The sequence below is a fragment of the Leptodactylus fuscus genome, chromosome 7 (assembly GCF_031893055.1).
Source record: "Leptodactylus fuscus isolate aLepFus1 chromosome 7, aLepFus1.hap2, whole genome shotgun sequence".
In the NCBI taxonomy this organism is placed as follows: Eukaryota; Metazoa; Chordata; class Amphibia; order Anura; family Leptodactylidae; genus Leptodactylus; species Leptodactylus fuscus.
This window is the reverse complement of record NC_134271.1, coordinates 22,823,590-22,848,834: the sequence shown is the minus strand read 5'-3', so window position 1 is coordinate 22,848,834 and position 25,245 is coordinate 22,823,590. Positions and strand designations below refer to the sequence as shown.

At 44.4% G+C, this 25,245-nt stretch overlaps 1 protein-coding gene across 1 annotated transcript in view; it reads left to right on the top strand.

Moving 5' to 3' along the window:
• CD81 (CD81 molecule) overlaps nt 1-23,192 on the top strand; it is a 28,640-nt gene extending 5,448 nt beyond the window's left edge. Inside the window, exons 2-8 of the mRNA XM_075281341.1 lie at nt 12,736-12,850; nt 14,359-14,456; nt 16,379-16,453; nt 17,992-18,102; nt 19,239-19,307; nt 19,695-19,778; nt 21,497-23,192. Coding sequence (XP_075137442.1) covers nt 12,736-12,850; nt 14,359-14,456; nt 16,379-16,453; nt 17,992-18,102; nt 19,239-19,307; nt 19,695-19,778; nt 21,497-21,559 — 615 coding nt within the window. The 3' untranslated portion in view covers nt 21,560-23,192. The remainder of the gene's footprint in view (nt 1-12,735; nt 12,851-14,358; nt 14,457-16,378; nt 16,454-17,991; nt 18,103-19,238; nt 19,308-19,694; nt 19,779-21,496) is intronic.
• Nucleotides 23,193-25,245: the final 2,053 nt, after the last annotated feature.

The following is a 25,245-nucleotide window of genomic DNA, read 5'->3' as shown; positions in this document are numbered from 1 at the left end:
GGTTGTCCAGGAATTGAGAAGGCCGAGGAAGGTGGAACATGCAAAAACCCATACTCACCTGTCCCAGTGCCCAGGTGTCCCTCTCCACTGTCTGGTCCAGCATGTACGCAAGGAATTGTATCGGCACAAATCGCTGTATACGACCACTGAGGCCTAGGATTGGCATGGAAAAGTTGGCGAAGACTTCCGCCAGTACGAGTCATATAACTTTAACAACGATGTATTGAAAGATCCAGATGGAGCCCCCGCCATCTTTGTCCATTCCCATACACTCTAATGTAAAAAACACGATGGAAGCTTCTTTCTGTTAGGTGTGTTTACTTTTCTAATGGAAGAGAAAGTTCTGCATGCAGGCCTGTCATCCATAAGAAAACTAGATCGACATGATGGAAGAAAGCTCCTGTGACGTGGTTTGGATTACGGTGAACGTAGACGGACGGTGCTCCATCTGCATCGGAACTATATTGTGAATAGAGTCCATTGCTCTCATCGTATGACGGATGAGAGCAACGGGTATTAATAACGGTAGTGTGAAAGTACCCTAAGTGCCATACTTGGCTTTCACCGTCTCTTATAGAATGAATGAAGCAGCAGTGCACATGCTCGAATTTCTGCGTCTTTCATCCCAGTTCTTCTGATGGGTGAGGGTCCTAGAGACCACATCCACACCGGTCAGTAAGTCACCCCATCCAACAGGAATACCCCTTTATAGGATAGTATCAGACACCTCTGACAGTCCCATTCAATGAACCAAAGAACCAGGGTATCCATATCATCCATGAAAAAAATAGATCCTGAAATCTAATAACTGGCCGCCTATTCTTAGAAGCAGAAATTGAGACAAAACAACTATAATATTAGACTGCTCTTTATAGAGTGCTGTGTCATCGCACGGTCTATCTTTACTAGTCAGTTGTCTTGCATTTAGTCATGTGCATTGACAATTTTGTAGCCATGTTATCACACTGACCCATTATTGTCTATGGACCTGTACTATCACAAATGGGACCATGAACCTAGCGCAAGGCAAACCTGTATTCAGTCTAATATATGCCACTTTTTTGCAGCATAGTTGTGGATTTACTCTTCATAAATTTATCCAAATCTTAGACAAATACTATCTACATCCATATTGGAGTCTGAAAATGGAAAATTTTTGAGGATTTCTGCAAAATTTTGCTGCCTATCCTACTAGATCATTGGAATCCCGGGTGTGGGATCACTGTGATCAGCATATTTTTAGGGGGCCCCATAAAGGTATTGCTCAAGGCTTTTGCATATATATTAAAGGATATGAGCCCAGAAGACATTGATATAACATCTACGTCATATAACGCCAACATACAGCACAGCGATGTAGTTAGATGTTATTATGAGCCCTTTTCTGTTGGATACAACTTCATGAAGGGTACAGCTATATCACCCGCCGAAACTTACACTTATACTATCAGTTCCTTTTTTACTTTCATGTCATACTTTCCACCAATTGTTTATTCCACAACTGTATTGAGGGACATGCTGTCCGGAAAGGAGTACATATATAGCAACATCTGTGTATATAATGTGAAAGATCATCTATAGGACAAGGATTGTCTTTATGAGACTATGGACCGTGACAATGGACTGTTACGGATACATGGCGACTTTTTCTAACATGTCTTTTTCTTGTGATAAAATTACACATTATAAGTTATCCCCCATTACTTCACACAGGATGGATCATTATTATGGGATCTATGGTGGTGCAACAACCAGGCCCCGCACGGATTAGCTGTTCTGGCATCCTCGTGGCCCAGGAGCTGATACAGTGAGCTATTCAAGTTATTGGAGAGGCGCAACAGCTCCATTCACTGTATGGTGGTAGTTCTGGGGAATTGCAGCACTGCTCCTATCCTGAATATGCTCTCCATCCATTGCACCAAAGGCTGCCATGATAACTGATCTGTGCGGGATCTGAGTGATGACCTATCCTGTGGACCTATCCTATTCTATTTGGGGATGGATAACTCATAACAAAAGCAGCTTTTCTGCAATGTGCGACCTAAGGTTAAGCCCACACGTTGCAGAAAATGGTGCCCAATACGAGGGCCACATCGTATATGGACAGATCCACCTATTAGACAAAATGGCACATTTCTTGAATAGGACCAATGATGAGGAAAGGAATACCTGATCCTTCTTCATCTTCCCCACCCCTCTCAGTGATGGATGACGTATATATATACAGGGGCCTGTCAATCATTGGGAAGAGGGCAGGGGACTGTTCCCCATATGAATACACTACATTCATAACTTTGAGTCTGGCGTATTCGTGGAGTGCTCCTATTAGGTCAATGGCAATATTTTTAATGTTATTTTGGAAAACAGAGGGAAAGACTTTTTCCAATATTGTGATATCCTTACAAGGAGTTACATATTCGAACAGGCAAACACTTAGGCCTGGTTCACATTTGTGTTCGGGCCGTACCGTTCCCCTATCAGCATGAGAAAAGCCCAGCAAACAGCACTTTTTTCTTTGCATTTTTCGTGCGGAAACCACATTAAAGTCTATGGGGTCCGCGGGTTTCCTTAGGTAACCACTTTCTTATGCGGATAGGTTTCTATTCAGGGGGATCCCCAAGCGGATTCACCGAACAGAAACCTGAACGCAGATGTGAACCGGGCCTTAAGTCCAGCGCACCTATTAAAAAGTAGCAACTCTAGTCCTGGTGGGCTTGGGTTATCCATGTATTACACTACTATATAGCTGCCGTATATCAATACATTATCCAATGACATTATTATACAACAATCTTAGTGTCCATTCACGCTACAGAAATGGCATTTGAGGTGGACATCTGCAGCAGGGCTTGTAGATTCTACACATTTGGAGGTGGCCAAAACTGGCGTCCAAGCTGGTCCCATAGATTGTCCATTGGCAATATATCTGATGACTGTTAGAGACATACTTGGGAAACCCTTACTGTATGTGGGTGAGGATTATCCTGCCAGTTGTAAGCCTTGCCATGAGGAGCAACACGTGGCTACAGGATACTATAGTCAATGGAAGGACACATAATGGGCACCTTGACGCAAATTTCCTTCTATTAAGCAGCTGGACATGGTCGTGACAGAGACATGGGTGCGTAATGAAGTCTGTGTCTGGATAGTGGACAAGGAAACTGTTTGTGCTTGTCAGCAGATCAAACAATCCTTTCTATGGGTGGTCTGTCTGGGCCGTCCAGAAGATGTTCACCACGGTGCATGTCTTCACGTAACCTCTTCACTCAACATCTGCTCGGTCACAATAGGCTAGATTTGTTAAATCACAATCATGATGTGACATGGTCATTCTCAACGTCCATCAGTAGGGCAGAATGTCTTGAGGTCATCTTAGAGACATATCCAGAGATCTCTCAGTAAGAGGTACACTACCCAAAAGCAGGCTTTGAGAGTCTCAAGCTTTGACCTATCCAAGCACATCTGACCACTATTGCCAATCACTGGCTACGTGACTGCTTAGGCCAAGGACTGAAACACCATCTGGGCAGGCCAGTGCATACAGAATGACAAGAGTGGTGGTTCTGGATTGGTGAAGGATCAGGTGATTAATTTTTTTATTTTACGTTTTTTTGAATTTTTTTTTAATCCTGGAAATCCTACAATGTGCCTTATGGATATTGGACGAAACACAATGTGTCCCAGAACTCCAACTCTTTCCTGACTTTTGTGTCCTGTGTCCATTGCTCTGATCCATATCTAGTTACACTTTGCTACATTTATACGTGTTGGTTAATTGTAGTCATTACATGGGGATCTTAGGGACTGTGACTACAGAAGAGGAACCTTTTATTTGCTTATTTTTGCGAGGCCTTCTATCAGTCCATATAGATGCTGCAGGTACATAGAGATTACTGTCTGGTACATATCCATTGCCTCACCATGCAGCTGCCAAGATCCATACTCTATTATATAAGCGATATTTGTAACACAGTATAGAACTGCTTCAGTTGATACAATACGTAAGCCCTCAACAGTATTGGAGAATGGTACAGCCTGTTGCCTTTTATACGGGCCCAAGTCATGCAGCTGTATCCAGCATGTGACAAAATTGTATTTGTATGAATGCAAACCCCCTCCCCGCCGTCATCCCTTCGGTTTTTACAGTTTTCATTCGATGAAATCACCCTCCTCAGTTCCGCAACTGAATTGATTCTGCTTCCCCTCCCCTGGCTCTTTGGTGGGGGGCTGTCAATAAACACGGCTTGTATCTGCGATCAAATATAATAAGGCTGAGAAGAGTAAGGACGAGTCCGCATGTCAAGTTCTACAATGTATGGTCTGGCCCTAAAACCTCTCAACCACGTTATGGCAAAGTCTACCAAACCTATCAGTATTATCTATCTGACATCAAGTCTAAGGCCCCATGTGGCGTCCCGCAAAAAAAAGCGCTGCAGGAAAAACTATGATGGCAAGAGCTTGCGGCCTTTCCCACAGCACATTTCACGGAATTATACTTATAGGGAAACCACTGGCGATTCCGTAGGTATAACTGACATGCTGCGATTTCCAATCCTGCAACGGAAACCGAGCGGAAACTACACGGACCCCATTATAGTCTATGGGGTCTGCAGGTTCCTTTAGGCTTTTTTATGCGCAAAGGTTTCCATTCAGGGGGATCCCCAAGCAGACACCCCGAATAGAAACCCAAATGCAGATATGAACCGGGCCTAAGCTCTAAGGTTATGTCCACAGAGGATATATAGGCTGCGGCAAATCTGTAGTATATGTACCCGAAATCCACAGCAGTAAAATGACTCCAAATGAGGTTCTTGGTGTGTAATTTAATAAAGTCATTTCTTGCAGTGAATTGTGAATTTTTTACCCGTAAGTATTCAAAGGCCACAAAAAATATTTTAATAAATTCATATTTCATAAGTCCCTATTGCCGGAAAAACCATAGCATTAAAGGGGTTGTCTTGGAATCAGTTTGTTATGGTCTAGCCATGATCGATAGGAGGCCGGCAGGCAGCCTGTGCTTCCGATGCCCTTACTATACACAGCACGGGCCGGAAGTAGTTGGCTTTGTGCCTTGTCAGTGGCCATGTGCCTCTACTCCAGCTCAGACCTGGAGTGGTTCCTGCAGATAAGCCTCTCATTTTGGGTGTTTTTTTTTTCCTATGATGGCTTGAAGGATAACATGCTTCAGAATTTCCCTAAAAATTCAGTAGGGTTACAAGTCAAGCGTTTGAGAAACCCCCGTACATGGGGTATGGTCTGGACTCCAATAAGTTGCTCCATCATGTGAAGATACTAGTAGAGCATACGCCCAGAAGATGGAGTTTCTTCATAGAACCTTGGAGAAGGTTCTCCTTGATGGTTCTGTCTTTCTCCTTATCTTGTCTCAGTAATTTGCCCTATAGAGTAACAGCTTGGTGGACGCCACCATTTCTTAGGATGTCTTGTGGACCAGTTATGGAATGGCTAGGTTATCATTTGTTTCCTGCTGCCTTCTCTCCGACTGTTCCACCCCGTAAATGTTGCTCTGGTAATGAGAAGCAGTTGTCTCGCGGCGTGTGGAATACATTTCACAGTATCTTGATTCCAGAATGTCTCCTTTCCTCGTTTCCTCTTTGTCTTAATGCATTTCCAATGTCTATTCAGCATTCTTGTATATAGTTTTTGTGTCTTTTGGGGGCCACACCCTTCCTTTCCCAGCTACGAGGGTCTCCATCAACGCATTCTTTGTCGCTGCCCAGTCTTTTTATAGTCACTAGGAAGACGGTTAGTAAGTTTCTGCTGCGGGGCTGGTTTCTAAAGCTCGCTCTTGGCAGTAAAGTCATATAGACAGCTGCAGCCAGTAGGACCTGCATTAATAGCACAAGCATCGGTATCAAAGCCTTGGCAGGCAGCTTACTGACTTAACAGATGGAAAGCAACAACGGTTTAAAGAATTGTACATCTAAATTCTCCTCCTATTTCCCTTCGCTCTGAATGAAAAAAGCCAGTTTAGGTCAAATGTAGTCACCATACAGGTCCCCACCCCACACACAAGTGTCCCTGTCTCATCTCAGTAGGTCCGGTAACCATAAACGTTTGTCGAAGGTTGGCCAGGTTTCAGAGGAAGCAGCAGACCACCTCATATGTACGGGGGGCCTCACGCTGGATTTCAATACACCCAACCATTTGTCCTCAGGGAAGTCTATGACTTTATTTTGTTCCCCTGTTTCATGGTGATGGAATACATACACATACACACACACACACATATATATATATTTATTTATATCCAGGTGCGTGACTAGCAAAGGCTGAGCCCCATACCAGTCATTTGTCCCAGAGCCCACCACATGGCTTAGCGCCCCCTTTCCTGGCCCCCACATGGTATAATGGCCCATTTACACACACTATAATGTCCCACAGTGGCCTTCACAAAGTTTAATGTCCCAAAGTGGCCTCCACACTTTATAAGGTCCCATGGTGGCCCCACCACACACTATAATGTCTCATAGTTGCCCATCCACACGATATAATGTCCCATAGTGGTTCTTTTACATAGTATAATGTTATACATTGGCCTCTCCACAGTCTACACAGTATAATGTTCAATAATGGCCTATAGCGGCCCCTCCACACAGTATAATGTCCCATCGTGGCCCCTCCACACACAGTATAATGTCTGCATAGTGGCCCCTCCATACATTGAATTCTGTCTTTCAATCTCCTTTCCTTTTAATTACATAAGAGGAAAGGGATCCCTATAATGTCCCATAGCAGCCCCTTCACACAGTATAATGTACCATAGTGGCCCCTCTACACAGTATAAAGTCACATAGTGGCCCCTTCACACAGTATAATGTCCCATAGTATCCCTATACTGCAGAACCTGAAATTTGGGGGCTTCATAAGATAAGATAAGATAATCCTTTAATAGTCCCACAGTGGGGAAATTTCAGCATGTTATAGCAGCATAGTAATACAGATACAGGATAATACACAGTAATATATTACAGGACACACATAAGCTGAGAAGAGAAGATATACTAGGAGTCCATAGCAGCTAAAGAACGGAAGAGAAAGAAGGAAGACTTCATAATCATAATCATTAGTCCTCTGTGCGGAGTGATCTTCGCTTGGTCTGATGTAGATTATACAGCCTGATCGCGGTTGGAAGGAAGGACCTGCGATAGCTCCTTCTCACACTTGGGGTGAAGCAGACGGCCACTTACAGTGCTGCCAAGTCCCATCAAGGTCCCATACATGGGGTGGGATTTGTTCTCCTGCATGGAGGTCACCACAGACAGTATCCTTCTGTCACCCACCACCTGTACTGGGTCCAGGGGGCTCCCCAGCACAGAGCTGGCCCTCCTGATCAGCCTGTCAAGTCTATTTCTGTCCCTGGTTGATATACTGCTCCCCCAGCAGGCCACACCGAAAAAGATGGCTGATGCAACCACAGAGTACAAAATATTATTGTATTCGGGGGACTTTTCAGATTGCCAAGTATGATGATTGGAGGACCAGGCTAGGTGATAAAACATAAAAAAACAATGTTACTCACCTCTCCTGGACTCAGGCGTGACTCCCTGCTGGCTTTGAACCTCATCAATGACATCACGGATGTTAAAAAGGAAAACACCAGACCGATCAGGGGCTCAGCGGGAACCAATTGTTGTATTTTATTTAGCATTTTGTACCTGGTGACAGATCCTCTTTAATTTAATTTCGGTTATTAGTATTTTTTACCCCAGAAACCCCCTCAGTCCCAGTAACAGTAAATGTTAATAAGTGTTAGTTTATAGAAGATGCGGATGGTATGCCGTTATATAACAGTCCCGGCGTTACATCCTATCTTAATCATCTGCTTTTCCTGTTTTCTCAAGTTATTTCCTGTGTTTTTGTCATACATGGTCAATGGTTAGATCTGTTATAGAGCTGTTATTATAGTGAGTACAAGTCTGACTGGAGATCTCATGCGTTGGTCAGTAATGTATTTTAATCACTTTTGTGATTTTTGTGTGGCCACTTTATTTAAGACACCTGTATGGAAATTAGACACATGATCCGGTTTTCCATGGATCACTTCCAGAGTGAATTCACATACGGGTAACGCTGAACCCTGAACAAGGCATTGGTGATCGGCAATAGACTAGCCATGGCCACTAGTTCACAAATTGCCAACCTAGAGGGGTTTTGTCATGCAACTGCTTCTACCAAGAATCTTATGATCGAGACGAAACATCCAGTAAAAGGGGATCCTGAGGACGTAAACTAGAAGAAGAGATTGTTCTGAAGAACAGATGGTGTATAGTCAAGGAAATCGCATCAGGATACAATGTTGGTGGTCCAACTTATGCCTGCTGGATCCTAACGTTTGTAGTTGGCTTCTAGACTTGGCTAAGGCACCAATCGCATCTGGTTACCCTTCAAGGAGTCCACTTGGGGTCCCCCCCAAATGGAATCCTACAGGCATTAAAAAGCGGGTACCTGGGAAACCCACGGACCCCATAGACTATAATGGGGGCCGTGTGGTTTCCGTACGAAGCAGCAGCACTTTTCTCCCTGCGTGTTTCGTGCGGAAACCATACAGTCCCCTTTATGCTCTATGGCAGGGGTGGGCAATTAATTTTCCCATGGGGCCACATGAGAAATTGTAACGGTTCTAGAGGGCTATGCACGCCAAGGCAAATTTAGCTCCACCCACTTCTCCGCTGACTCCGCCCATTCTCAGTCATTTTTTTCATGTGCCCCACAAAATATAATCCTCTTACAGTCACCCTAACATTGTACCCCCCACATTATAAGGTTTCCCTCCAAATGTCCCACAGTATTAAGTCCCTCTCCTGGTGCTCCAGTGTAAACTGGGGGAAACTAGAGGGGACATTAAACTGGGGCAGCTGGAGGGGGACATGTCCCCCTCCAGCTACCCCCATGCAGACATGTCCCCTTCTCCAGAGCCACAGTTTAATGTCACCCTCCATCTGCCCACTAGTTTAATGTCCCCCCCTCCATGTGCATTCAGTGTAACTGCCCCCTTACATCTGCCCCTAGTTCCCCCCTCTTGCTCACACATGCTGTCTCTTCTCTCTTTATCATCCAGCAGCCCCCATTGCCGGCAGCTTGCAGCGAGCACACAGGCCCGTGTGGCTCCACCCACTAATGAGTCATAGCCTATCTTGGTGATAGGCTGTGATGACATCATCACAGATCCTTGAAAGACCTTCCACTAGCTATGCGGCCGGACAGAAGCAGTCAGAGGGCCGGATGTGGCCCGCGAGCCGCACATTGCCCAGGTCTGCTCTATGGGGTCCGAGTGGTTTCTTAGGGAACCATTTTTTAATGCGTATAGGTTTCCATTCGGGCAATCCCCAAGCGGACTTCCTAAATGGAAACCTGAACACTTATGTGAATGAGGCCTAAGATTTGGATTAAAAATCTAGTGCTGTCTTTACAGGAAAATAACAGAATTTGTAAGGACTCTATTAAAATTCACTGGAGTCCTTTGGGCTCCTTGGCCGTACCTTGTATGACGAACCCATCACTGCTCATATTCCATTCTTTCCGCTCCTATGTCTCGAAAGAAAGCCTTGTACCATCGGTATAAGCTACACCGAACTTTAGATCTGATAACTGTTAATGTTCCGTTAATCGTTATGATGCTTCCGGACAGGAAGGGCCCGAAGCCCCATAGAAGTACATGGAACGTTTGGGATATACAGTATTATTTATTGGCTCCAACGTACAACTTCTCAATAATCCCGGACATTACTATTATCTTCCATTCTTCCAGTGTTTTCTTCGGACTATTGGCTTACACTATATTTAGCGTGCAGGGGTTATGACGTGTATCTACAGATCTCTTTAGGGTCAGGTAAATTCTTTTCGTGAGGTTTCAAGTGCTGCATCCTGATCTTGTGACCTATCAGGGCTACCTCCTTCTGTGTGACCCTTTGGCCTCCTGTCCCTTGTAATGGAAGATTGGACTCTGCTTTTCTTTACTTAAGAAACAAACTAAGATTAAAGCTTCCTTCCCGAGGAAGAGGAACTGAGTCAGTGAAAAATATCTCTGCCCAAGATGACCTTGTAGCATTTTTTCTCTCGAGACACTGTCGTCTGCCACGATATCCACCGCTACCACCTCTGACACTTGGAGCGCCAGTTTGTGGCACCCAGAAGGTTCCTCACATCCCTTTCCTCTTATGTAATTGGAAGGAAGTAGAAGAAAGAATTTGATTTATGCCAAAACAGTGTTTCCATTTGGCACAAGCCAGGTATATGCCTTTTTTCCGTGTGGAATGGCATAGTAGACTATGTTACGATACCGTATGTTTTTGGCAATGCAGTATAGGCTCAATGGATAACATCGAATACTTATATAGTAGCACAAGGTAAAGGGATTCTACCACTGAACCAACATTTTTACTAATTACCATGTCGTAATAGCCTTAAGAAAGGCTATTCGTCTCTTACCTGTAGACGTGGTCTCCGTGGCGCCGTTCCTTAGAAATACCGGTTTTAACTGGTATGCAAATGAGTTCTCTCGCAGCAATGGGGCGGGCCCCAGCGCTCAAACGGCGATGGGGGCATCCTCACTGCTGCCAGAGACCTCCCTCCAGCGACACCTCCATCTTCAACAGCAACCGCGTCTTCTTCCGGCTTGGGTCACACTCTGCTCAGTACGCAGTTCTACGGAGAACTACAGGAGTGTACTGCGCATGTGGACAAGAGCGGAGTGTGACCCCAGCCGCAAGAAGACGCGGTTGCCGTTGAAGATGGAGGCGTCGCTGGAGAGAGGTCTCTGGCAGCAGTGAGGACGCCCCCATCGCCGTTTGAGCGCTGGGGCCCGCCCCCATTGCTGCAAGAGAACTCATTTGCATACCGGTTAAAAACGGTATTTCTAAGGAACAGCGCCGCATAGACCACGTCTAAAGGTAAGAGACGAATATCCTTTTGAAAGGCTATTCTGACGTCTAACGCACAAAAAAAAGCGATTTAGTGGTAGAATCCCTTTAAAGTCTTTCATCAGCTATATCCAAATATTCAGGAAATCCTTCAGGCGGAAGGAAACAAAAAACTTTTTCCGGTGGAAATCTTCAAGTCTAGAAGGAAGGATCTTACAGTAGAATTTCATATGGTCTTACTTATGTTTTTAAAAAGTCATGAATTAAAAAAGAAATTATAAATCAACAGTAAATGCAATTATGAGACTTTGGAATACATGTGATCAAACAGATTTGTTTCTGCCTTTGTCATGTCTTTTGCCTGCTTCCCCTCCATCTGCTCATCTGACTTTCACTCTGAAAATTCTGCTGCATCTGTTTTCATAATACACATGTTTATAGAAGTCAATGGAGAAAAGAGGGGAGTAGTGAGCAAAGGGAGGGTATGTTCACACAGCGGAAAATAAAGAGGAATTCTCTTCATTTTTCGCGCCAGAATTTTCGCTGCGGCGCAGTGCATCAGCATTCCGTCACGGCATTCCAGTTCTACTTGGGTCCAAATGAATTGGCCTAATTTGGAGGGAGTCTCAAGCCACACTCCTCGTGGCTGAATCAGAGCGAGCAGAACACTTCTTTTTTCGCATCATGCTGCGATCTCTATCTCCCATTGAAAACAATGCGAGGTGGATTCCGGGAGGAATTTGCTTTGGATTCGGGGGCGAAATCTGCGCCAATTTCCTCCAGTTTAGTGTGATAGTGTGATGCTGGAGCTAAATAGAAGCTTTCTATCTGAATCAAAGTAATTTATTCACATCAGGACAAGTCAGTACTTCCTGATCTATATTCTTTGTGTTCCTGGAGTTCTTTCTGATTGAAAGTGACAGTTATGGAGCAGATTCCCCTCTACTTAATGTGTGCAGTGTATGGCAGGTAGTTCCAGCCAACAGGGGGCAACACTGCTAGAATACAAGTCATACTGTATAATGACCATTAATTCTGTTACTACTGTATACACACTATACCATTGATTTATGCAACGTTTGTTTAACGCTTAGGTACGCTTTCAAGTAAGAAGAATAAATTAGAGTTTAGGAACTTCAAACATTTAAGAAATCTTCCCCCCATTACTGCAAGGGTCCTTGACTTTCTGTTAATAGGTATAAGTAATAAAGTTACCCAATGAACCTTCTCCTTAATGTAACTATTATGGAAAAGCTTTCTTGGATAACTTCATTATCTTACTGTAAGACAAGAGCTCTCTATTATAATAAGTGGCCTTTGCATAAAACTAATGGAATGAACACAGTATATAGCCATCTCCCGAACTGCACAGGCAGGTAAATAAGAGTATATTTAGCAGGCACCCGGCAGGCTGATAATTGACTATGGCACTGAGTGCTGTGTTAATCTGCTGAGAACATTCATGCCATTGCAGGCAACATTACTTAGCACTGTTGTCAGAAAGATTAATGCGTAAAATGTTTTTAACAGCTCCTTGGTGTTGGCAATGCATTATACAAGCGCCATGAGCTCATCGCAAGTCTCGGCTCTTCTTCGGAATGTAATATAGAGCAGCAAGAAGGGCCAACGTATGCCTTCATCTATCATCAAAGATCAATGCACCTTATAGAAGTGTTTTTATATTCTAATAAAGGGGTTGGTGCTTATATATACCGTATAGAGTATGTATGGTGAACAGCGCCCACCAAGTACTATATGGTGCAACAACCATAACTTGAAGAGGATCCAGGTAGATCCACTAGACATGTTCATCCAAATCCTATTTCCTTTAATAAATTGCCCATCTTCCATTCAGTTGGCAGGAGGAGTCATCCTTGGTGTTGCCCTGTGGTTGCGACATGAGCCTACGACTTCCAATCTCTTGATCCAACAAATTGGGGACAAGCAAGTTCCAGCAACCTTTTACATTGGTAAGTGTGTATGTCTTTGGTTAGTCAATGCCAAACACTTGATATCTCTCTCGCTCACATATGCATGGACCCGTGCGTCGGGTGAGATACACATATCCTGGATAGGGGAAAGAGGAGTAAGTTACTGTCTGGATTCTCTGGCAGTGGGTTACCTTCCCCAAGATCAAAATGGACATCAATGGACAGCAACAGGGACCGTGGGTCCGTAGCAGGGAGATCCGCGCTCACTGAAGATAAGGCACAAGCCAAAGTGTCCAATACAAATTTCTTTATTGGTGTAGGTAAAAAAAATAGATGGTCACGACGCGTTTCGGACCAGACCTAGGTCCTTTTTCAAGTGCAAAAAATAACAGGTCCCGTCGGGCCAGATGTTATTTTTTGCACTTGAAAAAGGGCCTAGGTCTGGCCCGAAACGCGTTGTGCCCATCTGTTTTTTACCTATACCAATAAAGAAATTTGTATTGGATACTTTGGCTTGTGCCTTATCTTCAGTGAGCGTAGATCTCCCTGCTATGGACCCATGGTCTCTGGTGCTGTCCATTGTTCTTCCGGCCCTCTGGTATACAGGCTGAACCGCTTCCACTCTCACCTGGGATTTGTATCCTCAAGCTACATATATACCTCATCAGGTGATCTAGTCACAATACTTTCCACAACCCTACGTTTGTATGGTTTAATACTACACTCAGTGCGCTCCCTTTTGTCTCTCAAGATCAAAGGAATAGGTTAGTTGAAATCCAAGATCACAATGTATCCCCTATACATGGGAGCCCGATAAGCCCTCCATGCTCGCCTTGTACATTGGAATGAAATGCAAGTGTGTTCCACAGCTTACGCTCCATTCATTGATATAGTGTTTCCGGACAGGACAGGAAAGAAGCCCCATGGAAGTGAATGGAGTGCAAATTATGGATTGGATTTATGTTTCTTTCACATGCAGGAGGCATACATGAGGGGCTTTTGGCCCCTGTTCTCCTAATTGATAGGGGTCCCAGCGGTTGGACCCCCAGCAATGTGACACTTTTCCCCGGCCACTTGGCATGCAGTGACATTCTTACCAACTGTCCCGAAATTGCTAGACCTGTCCTAAATTTTTTAGAAATAGCCTTACTAAGGGTAAGGCCCCAAAATCCTGACCAAAAAGACAGCTCCCATTGAAATCAATGGGAGCCGGTCAGGTCGTTTTTCTGGGAGCCGTTTGTGCTCATTCTTCAGTCCTATTGGCCTCGCGATTCGGCCTGAAGACACTCCCGACTAAGCCCATTCATTGGGCCTAATCCGAAGCGGAGTGCGCGACTGGTTGCCGGTGCAGTTCACCGGCATTTAGTCATGGCTTCCCATTTTTTGGTCCGGAACCTGAGGCGGCCTCCGCCTCAGGTTCTGGACCAAAAAACCCCATGTGAACTTACCCTAAATCTGCTTGCCCTGCCCCAAAAGAAGACTTGTTATCTACAACCGAATGTCTTGTGACTGCTCTGCAGTAACTTCATTTTATAATATCCTTCCAGGTATCTATATAATTATTGCAGTCGGTGCGGTCATGATGTTTGTGGGTTTCTTAGGATGCTATGGAGCCATTCAGGAATCCCAGTGTCTTTTAGGAACGGTAAGAAACAGCCCATACTATATAAATGCTGCGCCATGTTGTATATTCCACCAGTGGATCGACTCTATAGTGATAGAACACAAAAGATCATACACAATAAGTGATTGAGATGTGGCTCTTCTTCGTGTATAGAGGTTGGTTGTCTGTTTTGCACAATTGTCTTTTTGTTTTAAGGTTCCCTCGACGATAGGCTGAATGTGACTCATTTAAAGGGATTGTCTGCTTTGTACAATTCCTTTTTGTTGAATTATAAGCCAAAGGTGACCCTGTGTTGGGCCTCTCCGCAAACAGCTGTGATCTGTGGAGGCTCTTGGTAAAAAATGTTCAGTCACCTCCAGGAGTACGGGGTATTTAATGGTCTTCATTAAAGGGCTTTTTCACAATCATAAGGCTGAGTTCACGTGGGGTATTTTGGTCAGGATCCGCCTCAAAATCCTGGCCAAAGAGACAGCTCCCATTGAAAGCAATGGGAGCTGGTCAATTCTTTTTTCCGGGAGCGGCTTGTTCCGGCTCCCGGAAAAAAGAAGGGACATGCTCATTCTTCAGGCGGAGTCACCTCGCGAATCCGCCTGAAGACACTCCCTTCTCCCGACTAGGCCCATTCATTTGGTTCCGAACCAAAACACCCCTTATGAACCTGGCCTAATATTGATGACTTGTGTTTAGGATAGGTCATCAGTATCAGATGGGTAGGGGTCTGACGCCGCATGATCAGCTATTAGAGGAGGCCGCAGCTTTTGGATGAGTGTTGAAGCCTCTGCAATGAGGGGTGTTCACAATTGCGCTGCTGTCCGCCCGCTGTGAGTTTTTAAACTGACCATATGCAAGCCGTCCCTGAGCTGTTTTTCCGGACAGCAGCGCAAGATTGAACACTCCCTAAGCAGAAATCTGTACATTACATATTGGCTGTGCTTCATATTGCAGCTCAGCCCTATTCACGTGTATAGGACGGAAGTGCAAATAGGCCATGTTTTGAATAAAAGTGATTATACTGGTTTCTAACGCAGAAGCGACGCTCACCCAAATGTCATGGCCACAGCTGATCATAGAGGTGCTGGGTGACAGACAGCTACTGATCTAGTATCAATGAGCTTTTCTAAGCATAGGTCATTATTAATTCCTCAAAAACCTCTTAAAGAGCACCTTTTATGTCCTCATCGATGTGCGGTATTATATATCACTAGAAAAACCAACAGTTCGCTGAATTCAAGGCATTATTGGCTTTCCCAGTATGTGCCCCAGTGCGGGAGATATCAGTGCCGTTAATTTCGGCACCGATATTGTCCTACTGTCAGAAGGGCGGGCCTTAGTCATCTCTGGGTGGTAAGGAACTGCCCCTCTGAAAATATAAGTCTATGATAGAGTACTGCCAGGGGAGGCGTTCCTCACAGCCGAACAATGACGCTGAACTGTACGTCCCAAACTTCTGACAATATTGGTGCAGAAATTAACGGCGCCGATATCTCCAACCTATACCTGCTCTTTGTATTGACTAATGCAGTTCTTAGCAGGATCCTAAATCACCATATTTATGAGATAACACGGGGAATACATTCTTAGCAGCCCTATAAAGAATAGTCAGAACCTATGGAAACAGACAAGGAAGGATCATGTGAAGTCACTGGGGTTGACGGGTTTTTCTTACCTCAGCTCCTTTCTCACCTTACGCATATGCAATAATCCCATGAGTTAATCTTAATCTCTTTAAGGAGATATCTATATGATAAGTGGACCTGTCGCTTTAAATGAACTCCCTAAGAATCCTGCCATAAACATTCTAGATTCCCCTTCATCCTATCCTACGGCATACATGTAATTTAGTTGATTTTGCTTTATTATTTGCAATTATATTATAGAGAACTTCTTACATTTCTCCTCTCTCTTCTTGTTCCTCACCTCTGTTCACCTTGCTGTCTCGACAGTTCTTCGCCTGTCTAGTAATCCTGTTTGCATGTGAAGTAGCTGCTGGCATCTGGGGCTTTGTGAACAGAGAACAGGTAAGCCAAATGTTTTATACTTGTATCAACGTTTTATACGTTGTATCAACGTCCTGTGCCAAAATTACAAGGAACGCAGCCATTTGGTAAATATATTACAATACCTGTACCCCTATAGCCATACAGTGCACTATAAGATTGTCGTTTTTATGACGCATACACCCTGCTGCCTCTCCCTCAGCGCCCTAAACATTGGTCTATACTGTAGTCAGGGGCATAACTATCAGGGTAGCAGCGGTAGTGACTGTCACAGGGCCCGGGACATTAGGGGACCTGGCCACAGACGTAATAGGCCGTTACCGCTACGCCGCACACACACACAAACCACGTTCCTGCATGCACTATTATACCCTATAGTGGCCCCTGCACGCAGTATTATGCCCCATAGTGGCCCCTGTGCAAACTATTATGCCCCATTGTGGACCACTCATGAACAAATATTACACTTTGGGGTCTTTTCAGATCCCAGAGTATAATAATCGGAGACCCAGCGGAGAATACAAAAAAAAAAAAAAACACTGTTAGAGCTAGTTCACACAAGGGCAAGGAGGTGGATTTTGACAGCGGATTTCGCCTCAAAATCCGCCTCCATACAATGGTGGTCTATGGAGACCACTAGCGTTTTTTTTTCCGCTAGCGGCATGTTGCCACTAGGGGAAAAAAGAAGCGAGCTGCCCTTTCTGCGACCGCGACGGTCGTGGCAGGCGGGTTTTGACCCAAGAGTGATGCGACCCCCCCGCGTCACTCTTGGTGCCAAAATCCCCACTACCGACCCCCATGTGAACGAGCCCTTACTTACCTCTCCTGGGGTCCGGTGTGCTCCCTGCTGTTGTCGGCCATCTTCAATGATGGACCAGATGTCACGTGAGCCAGTCCTGCGTCGTGATGCATTATGATGCAGGCCCGGCCCATGTGACGTCTGGGACGTCACCCAGTGAGCTCACAGCCTTCTGGAGCCCAGGAAAGGTAATTAACAGGGTTTTTTATGTTTCCTCACCTCTTCTAGCCCTTCAATCATTATAATCTGGGGTCTGAAAAGACCCCGGAGTATAATGATAGTTGTGTTTGTGGGCCCGCGGCCTTACTAACCGATCCCGGCTCCTGCTCACAGCCTCCACAGAAGGGTAAGCGGCTGTGAGCATGAGCCAGGATCGGTAAGTAAATAAGGCCTGTTACCTTCTGGAGTTACTCCAGCAGGTAACAGCATATTAAAAAAAACAAAAAACTCCATTGGCCCACCAGGCCCCCTAATGTCCCGGGCTCCGTGACAGCTGCTACCGCTGCGACCATGGTAGTTACACCCCTGCCCCCACTACTCAGATATCAATAACCTATCTGAAGGAAAATCCTTTAACAGCCACCTCTTGACAGCAACAGCGAAAATATAAAGTCCCCCAAAGTGTCTATACACTTCTAAAGGTTATACTGCATGTAATTCAATTCACATAAAGTATACGCATCGTACAGATATCATTTCTATCTCTCTCCAGACTTATGTAAGGTTTCGGGACATGGAATAAAACCTTGTGTCTTCTCAGGTCTCAAAAGAGATAAAACAGTTTTATGATGAAGCTTACGAGCAAGCGAGGAGCCTGAAGAAGGAGGAGAGTGAGAAGGCCAAGCCTGTCATCAAAGTCTTCCATGAGACGGTAAGAAATGTATCAGTAGGTAGATAGATCTTTCTGAACGTATTTACGCCTAAAATGCAAAACATTTTGTCTCCTTTGTGTGAAACCCGGCATTTTGTCTCTCTTTCCCTTGCTCTTATACTGAGATAAATAGATGATAGATAGATAGATAGATAGATAGATAGATAGATAGATAGATAGATAGATAGATAGATAGGTAGATAGATAGATAGGAGATAGATAGATAGATAGATAGATAGATAGGAGATAGATAGATAGATAGATAGATAGATAGATAGATAGATAGATAGGAGGGAGATAGATAGATAGATAGAGAGAGAGAGAGAGAGAGAGAGAGATAGATAGATAGATAGATAGATAGATAGATAGATAGATAGGAGGGAGATAGATAGATAGATAGATAGATAGATAGATAGATAGATAGATAGATAGAGATAGATAGATAGATAGATAGATAGATAGATAGATAGATAGATAGGAGATAGATAGATAGATAGATAGATAGGAGATAGATAGATAGATAGATAGATAGATAGATAGATAGATGATAGATAGGAGATAGATAGATGATAGATAGATAGATAGATAGATAGATAGATAGATAGATAGATAGGAGATAGATAGATAGATAGATAGATAGATAGATAGGAGATAGATAGATAGATAGATAGATAGATAGATAGATAGATGATAGATAGGAGATAGATAGATGATAGATAGATAGATAGATAGATAGATAGATAGATAGATAGATGATAGATAGATAGATAGATAGATAGATAGATAGATAGATAGATAGATACAGTAGATAGATAGGAGATAGATAGATAGATAGATAGATAGATAGATAGATAGATAGATAGATAGATAGATAGATAGATACAGTAGATAGGAGATAGATAGATAGATAGATAGATAGATAGATAGATGATAGATAGGAGATAGATAGATGATTGATAGATAGATAGATAGATAGATAGATAGATAGATAGATAGATAGATAGATACTGTAGATTCCATAGATAGATAGTTTAGCTATTACAATGTATACACATGTCCCTTGTACGATACATTTATGTCCCCATGTATTTTCAGACTCTATATTCACAACCCATGTTATGTTCCTTTTCTTACAGCTGCAGTGCTGTAAACTTGACGCAAGAAACCTCGTCGACAATCTTTGTCCATCTGGAATACTAAATACGGTCAGTAGACTTAGTAATATAAGATGACAAATTCTGGATGCTTGAAGAGGCTTCCTCGTGAAAGACATGTATGACCTATCCAAAAAATAGTCTTATAGATGGGCCACCTCTGGGACCCGCCCTGTCTCTAAATGAACCCCCCATACTCCGTCCCATGGCTTTACCTTACTGGGACCTTGCTGATAATCCAGACTGTTCTCGATGGTTGGGTTTTACGGTACTCCCATAGAAGTGAATGGAGGTTATGGAAACAGCGTAGATGCTGTTCCCGTAAAGCCTGGTCATTGAGTATAGTCTGGATTAGTCTTGTAGATATGTCACACATGTATTTGTGGGAAAACCTCTTTAATTTACAAGCAACATTTTAACATTTCTTCACTTCCATAGGATTGCCATGAAAAAATTGACGCCCTGTTCCAGTCTAAACTACACTTGGTTGGCATTGCGGCTGCTGTGGTGGCTGTCATTATGGTGAGTTTTCGGTCTTCCTTCTGAACTCTTGCCGATACATTGTATTCTTCAAACACTCTGCAGTCTCTTCTTTTTGAATACCTTGAGCAGTATCTGCATAAGGCCCAGTTCACATCTGTGTTCGGCCATTCCAGTCCCCACTTTTCTCGCTGCATTTTTCATGCAGAAACCACATGGACTCCATTATAGTCTATGGGGTCCACAGGTTTCCTTAGGTAACCGCTTTTAAATGTATATAGGTTTCCATTCGGGGGGTCCCCAATTGGACTCCCCGAATGCAGATGTAAACCGGACCTAGGTTAGGTCTCATTCAGGTGGTCTCCAAGAAAACTCTTCGAACGGAAACCCGAACACAGATGTGAACCGGGCTTAAAGGGATTCTACCATTAAACTACTTTTTTTCTAATTACCACGTCGGAATAGCCTTAAGAAAGGCTATTTGTCTCCTACCTTTAGACGTGGTCTCCGCCGCGCCGTTCCGTAGAAATACCGGTTTTAACCAGTATGCAAATGATCTCTCCGCAGCAATGAGGGCGGGCCCCAGCGCAGAAAGGCCGATGAGCGCATCCCCATTGCCCGAGCTGCTCTTGAGCTGCCCGAGAGCTCTTTCCTGCGCCGCTTCTTTCTTCTGCAACAACTCCGCCTCTTCTGGCCATTTTGGGGTAGCCGCTCTTGCAGTTCAATATAGGAGCCGGCCGGCGGCCATTTTGGGGTGGCCTCCCTATGCTCCTGTATCGAACTACAAGAGCAAGAGAAGCCAGAAGAGGCGGAGTTGCTGCAGAAGAAGGAGGCGGCGCAGGAAAGAGCTCTGGGCAGCAATGGGGATGCGCTCATCGGTGTTTCAGCGCTGGGGCCCGCCCTCATTGCTGCGGAGAGCTCATTTGCATACCGGTTAAAACCGGTATTTCTACAGAACAGCGCAGCAGAGACCACGTCTAAAGGTAGGAGACGAATAGCCTTTCTTAAGGCTATTCCAACATGTTCATTAGAAAATAAGGTAGTTTAATGGTAGAATCCCTTTAAGGTTGAGGCCATACATTGCGCAAACACAGTCTTATTTGGCTGTTGCAGAAACGCAGCGGGAAGGTGTGCTGTGCTTTATGAGATTTTATTAAGTCGCATCCACACATTGCAGAAAAAACATCAGGAAAATAGCTTTTTTTCAAAAATGGAGCATGATAATTTTACCTCCAAATATGTTGCATTTTCCCCATAGATTTAATTTCCATGGATCCCCTATACATTTCAGTATTTGAGGGAATCTGTGAAAACAGCCCGCCTCAGATTCCGGACAAAGAAAACCGGTAACTGCGACTGGATTCCGGTGCAGTCCAGTCGCGGCACTCCGCTCCGGATTAGGCCCAAATGAATGGACCTAGTCGGTAGATAGATCTTTCTGAACATATTTACTCCTAAAATGCAAAAAATTTTGTCTCCTTTGTGTGAAATCCTGCATTTTGTCTCTCTTTCCCTTGCTCTTGTACTGAACTGGGCATGGCAATCACCTGAAGAATGCGCATGTCGCTTCTTTTTTCCCTGGAGCCGGAACAGACCGCTCCCGGAAAAAAGAACTGACCGACTCCCATTGATTTCAATGCCGTTTTTTTGGTCAAAACCCTGACCAAAATACCCCGTATGAACTCAGCCTTAGTACAATAGAATGTTTTATTCTGTGAAATATTGAATTTTCTAAATCTTGCTTTTGTCTTCTCTCTTAGATCATCGAGATGATATTCAGTATGGTTCTGTGCTGTGGCATTCGGATCTATTCTGTGTACTGAGCGTCGCGGTTCTTGCCACGTGTAAATAACACCCAGCCCTTCTATTCTCCTTCTTCCCTCCCTGAGTGTGTCTTTTTATTAACACTTGTTCACCGCTCTTGTGGAGCTTGTGCAGATGTTTAACCAAGACGAGAAGCCAAAGTTTGCTTCTTGCCCGGTGGTGAGGATCTCTTTTCCTCTACACCGCCCTTCCCTGGAGGTTACAGCAACAAGGCACTCGAGGAGCTGGGGTCCCACAGAATGTACTCCCTATGACTTTAGGACCCCTGACTCCTAGCCTTAGTGTGAAACAATGTCACCCTGCCACTGCCACAGAATCCGACCTTCTGGAGTTGACATTCATCCTGCATGAATGCTGAACAGGCGCCAGTCCAACTCTTGGAGGCATGCCAGTGCCTTATTGCATAATCTCTCTGCCCGCTCCTATGTAAAATATATTGTGTTAGTACTGTCGGGGGGAAGGACCAATCCTAACAATACCCCGATTCCTGCACGATCCCTCCACACAATCTGTCATCTGATGGAAAAGTGACTATATATAATTATATATAAACATGTATAAAGATTCTCATTAAAACATTTATTGGGGGCTTTTCCTCCCAACACCACATGACGTTTCTTCTTTGCTTGGACATTAAGAATGAATTATGTATAAGACACATTAGTAGTTTGTGGTTTATGACAATATCATCACCATAGAGCAATAGAGGGGTTTTCCAGGGCTATGATATTGATGGCCCATTGAGTTATTGGAGGAGGCCAAGGACGTCACGTTTATTGCTCGCATGCCCATACTGCAACTCAGTAGCAGCAATACCGAGCACAGCATTTATACAATGTACAGTGTTGTGCTAGGTGTGCAGAGAAGAGGCTGCGGTGTTCTTCTGCATGCAATGCCGGCTCTTGGGATGCCCACCGATTTAGTAATAATGATTGATACTAAGAATAGGTTACTAGTATCAAGGACTCCCTTTAAACAATTTTAGAAGCATACCTTTGGGTCTCTGGATAAAGGTCCAGTCACTAAGAAAATAAACTTTGAAGACATATGTAAATGGGGGTGGTCCTGGGTGCGTGGTTTAGGGTCCCATTACTACGACATGCCCCATGTTGTCCACTGGTCTCCAGTGACAGCTTCTTAACTGTCTAATACAAGAGTTTTCTGCTTTGATATCTCGTACATGCGCACTGTTACACATTACTTCCCCTTCTGTGGGCATCTTGTATTGCACATGCGCCACAAGGATGCATGCTAAATCTTGAAGAAAAGGCAGAGCACTGGCAAGAGTCAACGCCAAGGGGACAGAGTACGGCGGGTTTGGTGAGCACTTTCTTGGCTACGACCACTTGAAACCCATACTCGACAATATCTCTCCAGTAACATTAGCGCTCACCTTGGATCTAACGTTCTGGTATTAGAAGGACCAGAGTCCAAAAATGTCTATTGTCCTGTACTTTCTATGTGTTTTTAGTTTCCTAATAAATGCTGATGATTCTCTAGTGTCACAGTCCACAATATTCTTAATATTTATGTGAATTATTGTCATCATGTATAACACTACCCAAATAAATGCTTCCACATGACTACAACCCCTACCAGATGGTCTGGAGAACGATCCTACAGCCAGTAGGTTGGCCCCACTGATTCTAGGTTCACATTTGCATTCTGGCTTCCGTTCTTTGGGTCTGCTTAGGGACCCAAAAAAAGGAAACCCAATCTGCCTAAAAAATCTGTTAGTCACTGTTAGGGTAAGTTCACGTGGGGTTTTTTGGACAGGATTTTGAGGCTGTATTCGCCTCAAAATCCTGACGAAAAAAAAAGCTCCCAATGAAATCAATGGGAGTCGGTCAGGTGTTTTTTCGGGGAGCCGACTAGGCCCATTCATTGAGCCTAATCCGGAATGGAGTGCATGACTGGATGCCGGTGCAGTGCAGTGCACCGGCATTCAGTTGCGGCTACCTGTTTTTTGGACCGGAACCTCGGGCGGCCTCTGGTTCAGGTTCCGGTCAAAAAAAAAACATGTGAACTTACCCTTAGACTGTAATGGAGTCCGTACTGTTTCCGTTCGAAGCATGCATTTTTCAAGAGGAATGGGGAACAGAATCCCTGAATGGAAACCAAGCACAGGTGTGAACCGAGCCTTACATATCATCTTTGAATATAGTCTGGTTGGAACACGTCTACACCCACAGAGACTGGTGACAGCTCTTCTATATAGTCTTATGGTATGCCCCATAAAGGGATCAATTTAAAGAGGACCTTTCCCCTCCTGGGGTTTTATACACCGCTAGAAAGCTGACAGTGCGCTGAATTTAGCACACTATTGGCTTTCCCTTTCTGTGGCCCCGGTGAAGAGCTATCGGTGCCGGTACCATAGCTCTTCACTGTCAGAAGGGAATTTCTGACAGTCAGTCAGGAACGTCCCTCCTCACAGCAGCGTCTATAGCACTGTACTGTGACAGCGGGGAGGAACGCCTCCCTCCCCTCTTGACAGTACTCGTCCACTGCTCAGCATCATCACTGGGGCGTAAGCAACGCCCCCTCTGACAGTACAGCGCTATAGGCGCTGCTGTGAAGAGGGACGATCCTGACCGACTGTCAGAAACGCCCTTCTGACAGTGAAGAGCGACGGCACCGGCACAGATAGCTCTTCACCATGGGCACAGAATGGGAAAGCCGACAGTGCGCTGAATTCAGCGCACTGTTGGCTTTCTAGCTGTGTATTACACCCTATGTGTCCAGGCGTCAGCCGTAAAAGAGTGTTAGTATATATCTATTTTCTGGATAGAATAGCATTATCAACAATGAATAGTATACTGTCGTTGGTTTACACCAGGTACTCCTTCCGATGTATACGTCTCACATACACTAACTGCAGAGGCAACACACCTGTACTATGTAACCATACTTTACAGCTTCTTACCATTAGGTGGCACTGCAGAACCCATAGTAAATGGAAATAGAATAGAACGAAAGGAAAAAATTTTTTTAAAGAAATAACAAAATATAGTAAGAGATATCACTTACTAGAAACATATTACTTTCAACATATGACACCTTAAGCATTACTGAGTTACAAAACAAGTAGCATTTCTGCAACGTGAGGCCTCATCCTAAGGCGTTACATCAGTGTACTTGCCGCTATATCACAGTCTGCTCCACAGAACAGAAGTAAATCTTCTTCGCAGTGTTTTGCCTTTCAAAAATTTCTACAAAGCTGTAATACAGAATCAGATCATCCAGTAAGATGAAGTTACAGGCTCATGGCTTTTCCTCCAAACAAGTATGGCACCTAGAGCTGAACCGCCCCATTACTGGGACACAGGAGCAAATGGCTGCAATTCTGCAATAGGATCTGAAGTGAAATGGATCCAAATATGTTAAACTCAGCACATTGTTAAGGCTAAGAACCCACATAGCGAGCCAAAAAACACTGTGGAAATAACTGTGGCAGAAATGCATCACGTGTCATGACGCCAGCCTGGCTCATGTGACGTCTGGTCAAACTTTGAAGAGATCTGAAAGCAGCGGGGAGTGCGTTGGAGCCTAGGGGAGGTAAGTAAGTAATGATTGTTTATGGGTGGTCCACATTGGGGCATAATAGTGAGTTCAGGGGCCACTATGGGGCATAATACTGTGTGCAGGGGCCACTATGGGGCATAATACTGTGTGCAGGGGCCACTAT